This window comes from Xiphophorus maculatus, chromosome 19, assembly GCF_002775205.1.
Source record: "Xiphophorus maculatus strain JP 163 A chromosome 19, X_maculatus-5.0-male, whole genome shotgun sequence".
NCBI classification, from domain to species: Eukaryota; Metazoa; Chordata; class Actinopteri; order Cyprinodontiformes; family Poeciliidae; genus Xiphophorus; species Xiphophorus maculatus.
The window spans coordinates 19857417-19873103 of record NC_036461.1 but is presented as its reverse complement, the minus strand read 5'-3'; the positions used below and the strand labels follow the sequence as shown (position 1 = coordinate 19873103).

The 15687-nt window shown below is 41.0% G+C and overlaps 2 protein-coding genes across 2 annotated transcripts; both read left to right on the top strand.

The window, feature by feature from the left end:
- The first annotated feature begins 205 nt into the window (after positions 1-205).
- LOC102219692 (galectin-3-like) lies at positions 206-4989 on the top strand. Its single transcript, XM_023352166.1, has 7 exons — positions 206-267; positions 1647-1679; positions 2026-2107; positions 3359-3600; positions 3684-3772; positions 3898-4066; positions 4165-4989. Exons 2-7 carry the CDS (start codon positions 1674-1676, stop codon positions 4321-4323), a joined length of 747 nt encoding a protein of 248 aa, XP_023207934.1. The 5' UTR covers positions 206-267; positions 1647-1673; the 3' UTR covers positions 4324-4989.
- An 812-nt stretch (positions 4990-5801) lies between these two features.
- Positions 5802-15470, top strand: LOC102219442 (F-box only protein 34-like). The gene is made up of 3 exons (XM_023353260.1): positions 5802-6055; positions 11798-11950; positions 12464-15470. The coding sequence occupies exon 3, from the start codon at positions 12471-12473 to the stop codon at positions 14340-14342; it is 1872 nt and encodes a 623-aa protein (XP_023209028.1). The 5' UTR covers positions 5802-6055; positions 11798-11950; positions 12464-12470; the 3' UTR covers positions 14343-15470.
- The last annotated feature ends 217 nt before the right edge of the window (positions 15471-15687 follow it).

Here is a 15687-nt window from a genome sequence, read left to right as displayed (position 1 = left end):
CTTAATGAAATATAAGTTACTAGTAGTATATTACTAAAATTCATCTGAACCCCTTTTCCTTTTATGGACAAAAAAACTTGTATCACAGAGATGAAGGTGAAGCACAAATCAAATATTCTTTAGGTTTTTGTTAGCTGTAGTGCAAACAAATGACTGTTATGATTTAGTTACAGGAACAGGTCGAAGCAGGAAAACAGGGCGTGGCTCTGCACATAAAAACACTCTCATGTTCTACAGCCTGACAGTGAGCCGTTCTCCAGCAAACAGGTACGTCTCTTTTCCGTTTCTTACACTCATGATTGACTCTTTCCAAAAAAAAAAAGCAACCAGTTCTGGTAAAACTTCCCTGCGCAGATTTGAACTGACTCAGAGATCGACATTATTAAACTTGTGAATTAGTTTCATCGAGATGATCTGAGGTAACTTTACTCTTTACTGTCAAGGAAAACACAGAAACAGGAAACACTTTCATTTGAGTTTCTAGGAGCTGATACTATGGATTTGAAAGAAGTCTGGTGTTGAATAAAACTCAGTGAGTACTGAAATAAGTCAGGTATTACACAGTAACCATGTGTACACAGATAGACATGCAAGTATACAGGGAAGTGGGCTGCAACCACACCCAGATGCACAGAGTGTGGCCAGGAAAGGAATTTACTGAGAAAGCCAACCATTAGCTGCTGAATGAAATGTGAGTTTTAGTGCTATGGCATATTGATTACTGGAGACACATATGTATATAAAACAAACATGGCTGAAATTGAGTTTGCAGAATGTTTATTGCTTTACGTCTTTTTAGAAGTGAAAAAAAAAAAATCAACATTAGTTTGTTGGGAGGGGCTGAAAAGAACCAAAGCAAGAATTCACACAAACAGTAGCTTCCACTTCTGTGGATCTATGTGAGGATATTGGCATTGGCCAGAAGTTGAAGAGAACAACATTTTAAATGAAATTACAAATGTGAAACTTTATCAAACATTATCAAGCTTCAATAATGGATTATTGATCATAGACAAATCTGCCCACTGCCACCACATTTCCCAGAAACACTTGGGGTGAGGGATTACATCAGAGAGAAGATGTGACGCAATCTGTGGCTTTCCCTGACATGACACATGTTAGAGTTTAAGGATATTAATAAACTAAAAAACACAATTTAAACTGATTTGAGCTAAACTTTTTCAAACATCCTCACTTCTACATTTTGCATTCATATTCATTTGCAAAAACTATTTCCAAATTAACCCTCTATGGCATGACTTTTTATTTTTGTGGGGAAGAAATATTTTCCTGCATTCTTTGGGAGCTTGGTGGTCCCTAATTACATGTCAATCATAAAATCGGACTCTGACACCTCCTGGAACCAGATTTGGGTTTGTTGCCTCAGGGTAACATTGGTCTAGAACACCAAGATTGTCTACACTGATTATGAGAAATGAAATACAAATCAAACAAAAACTATATTCATAAAAGAACTATTTTTTGGACAAAAATATGTCAAAAATCATGCCCCCCAAAAAATAAAATAAAGGAGCAATGTGAGGTACAGCTATGTGGTTTGTTGCCTGAGGGCAACGCCATGCCATAGAGGGTTAATAGGAAATAGATTTTTTTTTTCTCACCTGTTGTTCATTTGCTGCTTCCAGTTGGGCTTCAGTTCACAGAAGAGCACAATGGATGTAAGTCTGATTTACTTATTGGCATTAACAGAACTTTTGTGTTTATTGTTTTCTTTCCATGTGAATTTGATTAAAATGCAACAAATCCAACATGGAAGTAAACCGCAACTTTAAAATCATATTTACTTTTTATGTCTAAAATAAAAAGAACATTGAAATAAAATGTTGCCTTTGTTGTTCAATGAAGAGATATATTTAATGCTGGATTACATCAAGCATATACTGTATATATGGCAATATTTTACTACCTTTAAATATTACTAGATATCTTCCCAACTCTACTTAGCTTCATAAATGTGTGATGACCTTGAGTTCAGAGGTGTCTTTTCTTTCTCTCTCTTTACAGCTTTCAGCTGCTCTTGGTGACTGGCCCCCTGAGGGCAACAACCAATCAGGAGGTCCTTGGCCTGCCAACCCCACCTGGCCAGGTAGAAGCAGTCAACTATTCTTTTGTTGTTTAATGTAGGCTCCTCTGTATTCAGTGAATTTCACCCACTGTACTGAGTGACCGCTGGCTGTAACACTATGTCAACACTTGAATTGTCTTTTGGCTAATCTGGACATGCCAGATCCTTGAAGAGAAATAGTTTACAGACCTATCTCTGGTCTCCGCTTGTCCCAAATTTTTGGTACAATCTTGGCCAATCCCTCCAAATGCTGAAAGGTTTTATTCAGCGAGTGTCGATATGTACAGTAAATAATATGAGTAATCGCTACAGGAAAGTTCTAAAAATGTTGGGAAAGCCAATGTTTTGAGGAGATTTTAAAGATGTGGAGCCATACGGTGTGGACCTTCTCTTAGTACTCACTTAAATAGTGTTTAGGTAATTAGCTTCCCCTATGTTCACCTTTCTCAAGGCCCACTAAACATCAACACTGTTCATACTGGTTGCCTCTCATCAAGTTAAGAAGTAACTTTCTTTGCCAAAGTGTTGCTGATACCTCAACCCTTCCAAAATATTGAAGATTTCATCCAGATTGCTGCTGCCTTTATCTGCTTTTACTCTATGTTCACGGAATCTGGAGGTACTGGTACATGTAGGCTGGCCACACAAGCTTTCTGGCTGGCCTCCATTTGAAGGCAGTCTTTGACCTCATTGCCAGTCATGACATCACCAGACACTGTCTCTTTCGGATGGGAGCTCTGTTGGTAGATGATGGATGCCAGACCTTAGATACGTTGACAAAGTGACACCTTTCAGGTTCAAAAGCAATATTTTGAACCTGACAATAAACTCTTTAATAATAAACTCTACCTCCTGTCCTCTATGTCTGCTAGACAAAGCCATTTGTTAGTTTCGACAAGGTCCCAGAATGCCACTGGAGTCCTCCATTAAAATCCTGCAACTCTGTGGTAGAAAACTCACAGATGCCACTGGTGCTTCACCCATGAGGAGAGGGAGCCTCTGGGTCTATTATGGATTAGTTTCTCACCTACTTCAGTCTTCATTTCTGGCAATATTTTGCTGTTTGACAAGAAAAGATTATTTTAAATATATTTTTAATATGGTGTCTGAGGTCCATAGTCAAAACATAAAAATCCAAGAATGTGTATCCATATTAAAAACGACATAGATTTTTCTTTTGTAATTTTCTTGAGATGCATTTTGCCATCAAATATAGCTTTATATAAAAAGGTGAATTGATCATTAAAAATGAATAATGGAATTTTGACTCAGGTCAGCCAGCAACCAACCCCACCTGGCCTGGGGGTCAACCTGCTGCCAACCCCACCTGGCCTGGGGGTCAACCTGCTGCCAACCCGATGTGGCCTGGGGGTCAACCTGCTGCCAACCCCACCTGGCCTGGAGGCCAATCCGGAGGCAATAGTATGTGGCCAGGAGGGAATCCAAGTCAACCCACTGCACCTGGTTCATATGGACCTGGAGCACCTATGCCGGCCGCACCTCAAAAGAATCTTGTAAGAAAACCAAAGAAAATGAGAAACGCATCAAGAAATATGGACAGACAGAGAGATGTGTTAATTCATTTACTTTTCGACAGGCTGTTCCCTATGAAGAGAAACTGCCAGGGGGAATGTATGATAAACTACTGATCACCATCAAGGGAACCATAAAACCCAATGCTGGCAGGTCAGAAGCAACACTGGGGGTTTAATCAAACATATTTCTCTACTGACAGTCGTATTAGTGTGAAATATAGGATGCTTAACCGCAAAAAAAAATCACTCTGCTTTTGTGTCCTTGTTGCCAATCAGGATCACGGTGAACTTGTCTGCAGGCAATGATATTGCCTTTCACTTTGATCCTCGCTTCAATGAATCCGGAAAAAAGGTTATTGTCAGGAACTCACTTGTCGGCGAGAAGTGGGGGAAAGAGGAGAGGGATATGAAGCAGTTTCCCTTTGTCCAGGGTCAGCCATTTGAGGTCAGACATCTTCTACCATCTCGGGGAATAAAGGTGTCTGTGAATCTGCTGCATTTTTAGAGTCCAGTTCACTAACATGTTATCATTTCTTTTTGCAGCTGAAGATATTGTGCACAACCACAGAATTCAAGGTGGCTGTTAACAATTCCCACGTTCTTGAATTCAGACATCGGCTAACCAACCTGAGCTCCATCAACAGACTTGGCATCTACTATGACCTCACCCTTTCAGATGTTCGTGTTGAGAAATTGCATTGAGAAGTCTTTGACATTACCGGAGATGTACTATAAAAAACAAACAAACAAACAAACAAACAAAAGACCTTTGGAGGTCAACTGCAAATCTATTTGAGATATACTGTGGATCTGTTGGAAATCTAAAAAGAATCTTAAAAGAACAAAATTTCTCTTAACCTACAGAAAACAGTCACAAATACATGAAAACCAATTTTAGCACAGCTAATAATCATAGATCTAAGATCTACCAGATCTTTTAAAAACACAGCAAAGGTTGTCTTTGGTGGACCTCCAGATTATCAGCTGATCTACAGTGAAGATGATTGTTTTTCCTACAGAACATTTTTAAAAAGTCTAATAATAATCCCAAGAAATTTGAGCCATAGACAATCATTGCCGGGGATTCAGTGGTAATCACAGCAGATTATTCTGTTCTCTTTTTTCTAGATGATTTATAAAAGTTCAATCTATTGTCAATCGACAGACATCGACAATAGATTTAAGTTTTTAAAAGTAAGTTGACTCATACTGAATAAAATAAATGGCTGTATTGACTCGATACAGTCAATACAGCCCTGTTTTGACTCGATGTCACATATGCATTGTTTCACATTTCTGTTATGAATGATACACATTTTGAATGGTGCAAATGTGTTTTTCCTCAATAAAATGGAATGGTTTACCTGGTTCAACGTTTAATTTCTACTTTCTAGGTGAAAAATACTAGTTTTAATTTCACACCAAGAGATTGAAAAGAAAATATTTTTTAGAAGGGTTGTGGAAATTAAGTTGTAGGTCAAGTTGATTTGATAAAGTGTCGTATGGCAGTGCCACAAATTCCTTTGTAAAATCTCCAGTTTTCTGCAAATAGTACAGAGTGTCTTGAATCAGAGGCTCCTTCAGAACTGCTACAGTAGATCCTTTATGCCAAGAGCCATTACCATCTATAACAACTAGATGGTCTAATATGAGTTACAATGTTTCATTTCTCTTTGGAATTAGTAAAATTGATTTATCCAAGGTGAGGTTGTGGAAGTAGTAAGTTCAGAATTGAGATGAAAAATCCCTCAACCCATGAACAATATTCAACCGTGGAAGTATATAAAAGTGTTGACTTACTACAAAGAACCTCTAGTTAAGATTTTGGATCCAGATTACTTTTTTAAAAATAAAAATTAAGATCGTGTAGAAGAAGAAGAGAATTAAGACCAAAAGGGAGGCTAAATTAGTTGTCAAATTACTTTTGATTACATTTATAATTGCTCCTAAATGAAATGACATAAAGCCATCAGGTTTGAAGCCTGATGATTCTCTGAAATGCACCAAATTCTGCTAGATTTTGATGCCTTTTAAGCGGTTTAGGGTCAGACTTGTATCCAATAATCTCTTTTCACACCACAAAATTGTTGTAACTGAATGTCAGAGGTAACAGACCAATATTTCATTTATTTCATTTTTACCTTACACTTCCCTTTTAAGTTGTGACGTAATGACGCAGAGTTGCAAGTTTACGTATTTTGGTCGTTTACGATAGAGCTGCTATAAAGCCACGAAGGGCGAGCTTTTTATTAGCCAAGCTGCTTTGGGAAGTAAAAAACTTAAACAAGCAGCTAAATTAACTGACCGCAGCTTCGGGTCGGTACAAAAACAGAAACAAACTGGAAAACAGTGGAGTTTAGCTGCTGTTCCAGCTACTAGCCTAGATTTTTGTTTTTATTTCCTGTAGCAAAGACGGAGAAACTGCTTTCTTCAGGTAAGTGAGCCGCTTCGTCTTGAAATTGTATCAATATATGTGAAAACATTGAAGGTTTTTACGAGCTCTTGTATTATTAAATGCTCTGTTTTCCTGCTTCGCTGCTCTGCGCTAGCTAGCATTACAGCTAACCAGTTTGCTGCGGTTGCAGTGGTTTCAACTAGTCGCAGCTAACTAACTTGACCAGTTTAAGCGGTTGTTTGCTAACCGTGCCTCCGCCTCCTCGTTGGCTGTGTGTGGATCCGCTGTGGAATACAGCCGTTAACATTCTGAACCCCAAGGAAAGTGGCACAAGCGGGGTGGAGGTGATGAACAGGCCCAGCACGGTCTCGGTTGTTTTCTTCGTACTGCAGACACAGCAGTTGTTTATCAGACTCTGTTCTGTCTCCACAATCAGTGACTTCTTAGCAGGATTCGTACACAGGGTTTTGTTTTTAGAATTCACAAGGTTGGAGAAACGGGGGAGAAAAAAACCCAAAACTACGGATGCTTCCAGGTTCCTTTACTATGTAAAGTAGCTAAAGCTAAACAGGGTCGGTACAGCTAAACAGCTGGCTATGAAGATGCAGCTGGTTATGAAGATGCTGTTAGAAAAGCATTTAGATTTTCAGATATAGACGTCAGCAAAAAAAAATTGACTAAATATATAAATGATGTCATGGTGCATAATATTAGGTTCTATGTAATGCAGAGCTCTCTGTTGTGCTCAGAAATGATTAGCCCCGTACAGTTGATTAACAATCTGATTGCATCATTGATGTATTATGTGGAGTCGAATATGATTTGTTACAAGTTTAGGAATAAATCCTGCAGATTAAACCAACCAGTGGACCACAGCTGGGTGACTGCAGAAAGTAGCGCCTCATATCGCAGGCACCACCAAGCCTGCTCCCCTCTAAATGTCTTCTGATGTTCATCTTTGTTATTAGCTGACCTCACCCACCAGAAGGTCTCTCGCAATCTACACATGCCACTGGTCCATTCTTTAATGAAATGAAGTTACTTGTGACAAACTGTTTAAAACCCAGATTGAGTCATTTATTTATTTATTTTTTTTAATGGTCCTCTTTAAAGCATTGAACTATTGATGGAAAACATGTAAATCAATATATTGCAGATGTTGCCCAAACCTGAGAATCTGAAATGTGAAGATGGATACCTGTAGGTGTGGCTGTTTTTGGTTGGTGTAAAGATTATGACCCATTGTTCTCTGTTGTTACATTATATCTGAACAGTTTTCTTTCAGATTTCAAATGTGTGTATCCCATATGGAGGCTACGATTGTGTTGCTAAACTTGGTTTTATGAGCTAATTTCTGTTTTAGAAAATGAGCACACTTGCATATTTATTGTTGGTGTCCATCAAAGAACACAAAGTATTAAATTTAGTTGCATTTTGGAAAAAAATAATGGCACAAAATAGGCTTTTTTTGTGTGTCTGAAACAATTTACTGTTGAACAAATTTAGGAATTAACAGTTAACTGGAGTATAAAGACTCAAAAAAGAGAACAGATTCAGAGCAATAATGAAGCCAAAGCTGTGCAAAAACATATACAGTTTGCATGTAAGATCTATAAATGTATCATACCCAGAAATCCTCAAGTGGCATAGCTTTACGTTTAATTCTCTAAAGGGGGTGGGTGGGGGGGCGGCTTATTAAACACCTGTTGCTATTCAGATATTAACTGGTTAATACATTAAATAATCAGATCAGCCTCACCCTGTATTAATACTAAGTTGAGCAGAAAGGTCTGAACTTCTGACACCTGAATATGTTGATAGCTCTAAATGATCAAGCCTTTTTAGGCTACGACTATGTTTGCTTTCTTGTTTTTTTTTGTTGTTGTTTTTTTTTTTTTTTTTTTTTAAAGGAAATGAAGTATTTGTGTATTTAAAATCTATATTATATTGTATTATAAAGGCTTAAAGCTGCTGCATGTAACTTTTAAAAATATATATATTTTTTTGCTTATGTGTTGAAACTCACTTGGTTGAGACAGTATAATATGAGACAGATTATCTGTGGAAAAGAAATAGAGCTCCTTTGCCTTCAACCAGTTCTCCCAATTAGAAACAACCAATCAAAGCCAGGAGGAGGGTCTTATCGCTGTCAATAATGCCTGTGTGTGCACCGCTCACCCTCCACACACAATTAGCAGCCTGTTTAAGGAGTTGATTGACAGCTCTAAGCCCCTCCTCCTGGCTCGGATTGGTTATGTTTGGTCGGCTCAGTGAGTTTCTTCAGATAGCTCAGAGAGCTATTTGAATAATCAATAGAATAGCCAATAGTTTCAGAGCTACATACTTTTTTAGACCTTTTTTATGGCATTTTGACCATAATGTCAGTATAAAATAACACACATGAACAAGGAATGCTAGACGAGTCTAACAAATGGCAAATATTGGGACTAGATATTTTTTACATATGATATTATCACTGAAATATAAAAAAGTGTTTTTTGTTTTTTTTTAATAGCCCAGCTCTGTTTGAAAATGTTAACCAGCTTCTATGATGCTTTTCTAAACATAAGCTGTATTGGAGGTTCTGTTTGTAACTTCTACTGATAATTTTACCTCTTCACCATTTTCAGTAGTTTTGGTCACTTTGTACCATTGTTTAGTTATTTTTTTTATATGTAGGAATTGTTTCTAACTACTTTGGAGCGTTTCATGCCTTCCAGAAGGAGATTTCTGACCTTCTTTGACTGTCAGTGATAACGTAGGGAATGGAAGCTTCTACTGCGGTGGGTTAAGGAGCCTTTGGTCTCCCCCCCTCCCCCATCTCTCCACTAGGAAAACGGCATCAAACGTGCCTGGTAAACATGTTCTGTGATCAATTTTCAGTCGTCATCAGTGTCGAGGTAACATGGGTCAGGACAGGTCAAAGGTGAACAGGCAATTAATTTGAGATTGTAGCCAAAAACCCGTGAACCTGTTGTAACTCTTCTCACGTTATCATCTCCTTATGTGTAAATGATCAGACATGTTAAGCAATGCACTGATGAATTTTAAACTTCCTGGCTGATAAATTAGGCTAATATTTGCCTTCTCTAGTGTATAGGCTATTAGCCTGGTTGCTGAGGCATGTTTGTGAAGAGCACAGTGTTGCTGCAGTTGCATAGACAGCAGAGGTCTTCAATCAACTGTAGCTTTGTGAGTAAATGCCAACTGCCAATGAATCTTAAGAGCAAATGACTCCAATACAATCATTTCTGCTGGGGAATCTCTCTTCTTTCAGGTTTCATTTAAATGTGATTTATTTTGCAGGGACAATGCTCATTAATTGACATTTTTGTAAATGCGGCAGAATTAGCCAAAGGGCTATTTATCCTCTGTTTCTGAATGATTTATCGCGTGAACAAATTCACATGTGTTCTTAATCGTTTCTTGTTTAATGGAAACACCGCAATTACAAAATTCTTTTTTTTTTGACATTAGCAAAATATTATCAAAGTTGCGTGCACAACTTTTGTTATGGAAACATAGATAATGAGTAATTTGTCTAGCTAAAAACGAAAGTTATACAAACAAGGTAAAAAAAAATGACCTGGTTAAGACAAATCTTGTCAATACTTGCAAAACAAAGAAAACTACAACACAATTATTATAAAAAGTAAAGTATTGTGCCAGACTGACCATGTCTTTGGACACGTTACATGTGGATTACCTGAAATGTCTTGACAATGTCAAGTTGACATGTTGTCACCACTATCAGAAGCCAGAGATAATCAGTGATTCCTGTATCACAGACTAACACTCTGTTCACAAAGGAGCTTTTAGAACAGCACTATATAACAGTGTTTTGTTACAGAAAGAAATACTTTTTAGGTTTAAAATAAATTCTGTGATGTGTAAAAGTTAACTTTGATACATACTCTAAATTAAAGCAACTGAAGTTTGTAAGCTAACGTTGTGACATCCAGTAACTCTGAGCAATTTTGAGGATGAAGCCCCAAAATCTATCTGGCCTCACTTTGCACTAAAAGTCCTCTGCCTAGTGTTGCCTCAGCGTTAAACATGTTCCTTCATAATCAAGTGGTCTGTCTGTCCACTACTAGTCCAACATCTCTGACATGGAAAACTTTGTAACTATGAAAGGTTTCCTTACATATTCAACAGTGTCTTGCCTCACCTGTAAACAGTCTGTATACTTTGGAAATTTCCACATGGGGGGAGGAGGTGCTGGGCGATGCCTTCAATAGCACTATGAAAAACTGAGCTTTGAGTGAAAATGCACATTGGCAGTGGTTGCTATGGAAATTTCACCAGGGGTTGTCACAATATTGTCATTGTAGGCATCTCACATGGCACAAAGCATGATCCAGTCAATATATTTGTTGTATTCCTCAGACCTGTGGGTATGTAGGAGTGACACGAGGAGCATATTCCGATATAACGCCACCAGGCGTCTGCACTAGGGGTGGACCGACTGCACTTTTCTGGTCAATCACAGATCTTTAAAAAGCCTGACCTGCTGGTTTAGATCGATACTGACTTTTTTTTTTCTTTTAACTGTCATTGACAAGTGTTAAGGTCACAATACACCTTCAATCAACCAACTTTATTTAACTAAAAAATATAAAAGAATACCTGTGAATCAATACAAACTTGTTTTTGCTGCGTATAAATGAAAAGTCGACACACGTGACCTGGTGGGCAGCAGTTTCTCACAGCAGAGCTAAACAGTACAGTAGGTAAATTTCAGAATTTTGTGGAGTTGGATAAGATCTGTGAAAACAATCAGTAAGTATTGACCGATCGCTGATCACTCAAAATGAAGGAAATCGGAACAGACCAATTGGGCACTAATTTGGCTGAAGATATTTCTAAAAATCAATGGTTAAATTCTACTTTGGTCACAAATAATGCGATTAAGCTTAAGTCTGTTTCAGCAAAAACATTCAGTAATTTTGTTTTTTTAAATAGCCAGTGGTAGAAGACTGAATCAAAATATGGATCAATACCGCCTGGACATGATGGGTATGTTTGGAGAATAGTGGTCTGCCCTTTAGGGAGTGAAATATGCACCTGCCTCTGATTAGATTTTAATAAACAGTATCGTTCCTCCTTGTCAAAAATAACATTTCTCTTGGCAAAAACTGAAATTAAACAATTGCATTTATGAGACCGAATTAAAATGTGAAGAATACAATTTTACAAATAAATAATTTTAAGATGACTCAAAATTCTAGTTTAACCTGGAATATTTGAAATTTATGAAATGTTAATTAATCCCAAGGATGAGATCATACATATTCATTATGAATATTTGTTTTAAAGATAACCTCTGGCCTGCAGTGCCCAAACAACTATGCATTGCACAGCAAGAAAAAATTCAGCCCTTCCTGGAAGTTTCAATGGCCTCATATTAAATGGTAGAACGCTGTAGTGGCTCTGACTGTGGAACGTTCTAAAACTTGAGCGGTAACTGGACTGTGCTGCGTGTCGCTCTAATGTGGCAGTTGGAGAAACACCTGGGGACACCAAACTCCAGTCCTGGAGTGGCTCTCAAGAACTGGAGTTTGACACCCATAGACAAGAGAAATATTCCAGTTGTCTTCTACTCAAACACTCCTAGAACCTTCCTGTAACTGATATGACATTATTATTATTAAAGAGATTACATTACGAGTCAGTTTGTTGTTGCTGGATTACATCATTTTAGGATGACTCATCTATCATCTTGCAACATTTTAACTCGTATTTACAGGTTTTGTTTTTGTACTTCTATGTTCTATGCAGAGGCGGTCGCTCATGTTCAGTCTGCTTTCCTGAAGTTAGTGCAGTTGGAGAAGAAGCGACACGCAAGATATGAAGCTTTAGAACCAGAGAAGCTTTCACATCAACCTGGATCTCGCCTCCGATACCACTGGGAAATCAAAATGTGCTGTCAAGGTAATCATAGTTACTATATTCTATAGGTATATTGAAACTGTTTGGTATAATTATTTTGTGTACATTTATAATGACTTTAAAGTAGTGGCTTGACCACTTGTTTCCTAATGAGCAGAAAACAGCTGGTTGTGTAGTTCTCTCTAACACCGTCGTTTCCGTGATGAGATCTTTAATTGCTTCAGCCCTTGTATCCTCTCGGTGGATACGAGGGCTACAATGGATTGGAATCCCAATGACTTCTTGAAGGCTGGCTGATTGTGGTGTTTAGCACCGTATCCGTCCGCTTGATTTTAAAAAAACAACAAAAAAACAAAACACCCACACTACAGAACATGTTATCCCTGCTTGGAGCATCCCTTCACTCTTGCCAACATTTAATGTGAGAACCACAGAGAAGCAGATTGGTTCACAACATTCTTTAAAAGTCATCCAAAAGCTGTAGCACATTTGAAGTTTTTCCTTTATAAAGATTGATCATTTTTGTAGCTAAATAACTTTCTCCTCCTCCGCTAGGCCAGCCATGCATCTAAGGTCCTACCCAAAGTTCCTTTGCTCGGAGGTGCATTTGGATGCAGTCCGTGTGCAGACGTCATCTCAGAGGAGCGCTTATTTTGGTAGCCAGCAGGAGACGCTGATGATGAAGATGTCCAGTAACCAGAGCAACATCAGCACCAGCCGTATTCCATTAAGCTTCATCTCCACCAACACACTCTGCTACAGCACCGGCGGCCCATCACTACATCTGAAGGCGCCGCGCAGCACCACCGGGCAGCAGCTCTCCTGTTGGACCGACAGCAGATGCAGCACTCCCCTCGGACCGTGCCGCAGCACCACGGAGGACGCTGATGTGGCGCCAAACGTGTGGACAGTCATCAAACCTGGACACGTGCGGGAAAAGATTGCAATATTTGCTTCAGAGGCAACACGGACAGATGGGGCAGACGGCGGCGATTGCAGCTCAGCTGTCTGCTTGAGCCATGGCGATCCAGCAGCGAAGGCATGCACCAATGGCAACACTCCGCTGGGGCCGCTCCGCGCCGTGAAGGCCAAGGGTAGTTGGGAAGAAAATCGCTCTGCCAAGAGGCGCCGCAGGTGCTTGAGCAACCAGAACCATCAGCTGGACCAGAGGAGCCACATCCTGACTGAACCAGAGCCGAGGTGCTCAGAGGGTCCTGGTGGACAGTGTGGGGAGGCACCGGAGCCAGCCCAGGGACCAACGCCAGCGGAGGAGGAGCAGAAGATCTCTGTAGTGGAGATGGTGGCGTTCCTTGAGCAGAGAGCGAGCGAGTTGCAGCCAAACCTAAAACCTCTGTTAAGCCTCCAGAGGAGCTCCACCACCATCACCCTTTCCAGAAACCCCCGGCCCGAGATCAAGGAGGGCGACGAGCCAGACATCATCAGGGTGTCAGAGATGGTGGCCAAGCTGGAGTCCAAGTGTCTGAGGAGCAGCGAGACGAGTCTGTCCAGGAGCAACAGCCTGAAGAGGACAGTGGGGCGTGTCCTGCTGGCTGCTGGACAGAAGAGCTACAGCTCCTGCTGGACACAACCCCAGCCACAACCCTCATCAGGACCACCTGAAACTCTGACAGCAGACCGGGTGGAGCCGCCTGTACAGGTGGTACCCACTGTCCGGGTGGAGTCCCCTGCCTGGGTGCTGCCCCCCACCCCTGCTGCACCGCCTAAGGAGGTTTCCGGGGAGACAGCGGGCCTTCAGAGTTCAAAACAGGAGCCGCTGCCCGGCCTCCTGTTCCTGTCTCCTGATGAGACGGGGCCAACGCTCTGCACCCCCCATTACAGAACGACCTTTTACCTGGAGCCTGCCCTCCCTCCGGTCAGCGCCCCCCAGAGGTCAGAGAAGAACAAGGCCCACAAGACCATGGGTTGTCCTCCTTGCTCTGCCGCGGTGCCTCTCGGCCGGAGCGCTTCGGTGTCGCAGGACTTCCTGCGGGTGCGCCAGAGGCTGCAGCAGCTGCTGGCCCCCCAGTCGTACCTGCTGCTGCTGCCGCACCACCTGCTGGTCAACCTGCTGCTGCTGCTGCCCACCCAGAGCCTCGCAGCTCTCAAGTGCACCTGCAGCTACTTAAAGTTTGTCATCGAGAACTACAGCGTGCGGCCCGCCGACTCGCTCTGGGTGTCTGACCCCCGTTACCGTGATGACCCCTGCAAACAGTGCAAAAAGCGCTACCGCCCTGGAGACGTGTCTCTGTGCCGCTGGCACCACAAGCCGTACTGCCAGGCTCTGCCATACGGGCCGGGCTACTGGATGTGTTGCCACGGCGCCCAGAGGGATGCGCCGGGCTGTAACGTGGGTCTCCATGACAACCGCTGGGTGCCCGCATTTCACAGCATCAATGTGCCAATTTATAGGAGGAACTATCACTATGAAAGCTGAATTATTTTATGTGTGTATGTGTGTGTGTAGAGCTGTATGAAAAGCAGAGGGGCTGCCTCAGTCCCAGTTATTATCAGCTGATGCCTTGTCATGTGTAACCCCTTTTACTAAAAATGGTTTCCAGCATCAAATTTGTTTTGTCATGACTGAAGCATGTTCAACCCCCCAGGCTGGGCTCGTCCTGCTGCAGCAGCCTGCTGAGTGTGTTCAGGCTGGATCACTAACATCCAACAGTCCTTCATGTTTTCCTTCATATTACCATCTGTTTGTTCCAGCAAAGCTCTGGATAAATTAGGGATTGTGTTCAGCTTGAAGCAAACCAGCAGGTTTTAATTTGGGAGTAAAACTCGGCGCAGCAGGTTGAAGTGTTAGCGTTGTGTTTCCACAGAGGAAACAAAAAAGTCTTAATAAGAAACATGAGGATTTAAAGCAGCTAATGGTCAGATTTGTTTTGGAAAAAAATGTTTGTGTCGCTGCATGCAGTGTGGCGCCCCCTACTGTTCAATCTGACACCTCAGCATTTTCAGTTTTCAGACTGAGAGTTTTTTGTGTGCGTGCGTGTGTTTCTTATTGATCTCCTTTTTGGAAGAGGAGGATTCCTCTGGAACTCTTCCAAGTTCCAGAGTTAGAACAGAACATCACTCTGCTGCCAAAGTGGATCTTTGGTCATCTGACCAGTCAGGCTGCTAACACCAGTACGGTCTGGTGTTGTGGAGCCAGTCAGATGGCACATTTTGTGGGAGAACAATCTGCTATTATCACAGAGACATTCAGGAGAGACTCAGAAACTGGGAAGGTAGTAAGTTGTTACACACAGACACACACACGCCCACACACTCAAACACATCTGGTCTGTTTTGCATAGGATTTGTGTGTGTTTGATTTGTGTGAGTGCTTCCACTAGCTGACAGATAATCATTGTATTCCTTGGTAGGATGTGGAGAATTGTGGCCTTGAGTCTCTGAGACGATGCAATATGGAAAACTTGACAATAAAGATTATTTTAAAAATTTATAAGATATGAACATGAACTTTGTTTTTGTTTGCTGGGTTATGCCTGCTGGCTCTAAAATTTTTGCTGTAAAGATGTTTTGCTTTAATAAAATGCTTTCTGCTCTTTTCTTGTTAGATACTTTAACATCATTTCACTTCCAGCCGAGGGTTTTCTGCTCTCAGAATGACTGTGGAGCCATGTTTGGATTTAAAGTCATAGTTTAAAATGTGCTGTAGCCTGGGGAAGACTGACGGCTCTCTCCACAGTTGGATTAAGCATCAGCAATGTTTGCCAATGAAGAAAGACAACGGCATTATCAGCACATGCCTGTATTCTCTAGAGAAGAGAGAT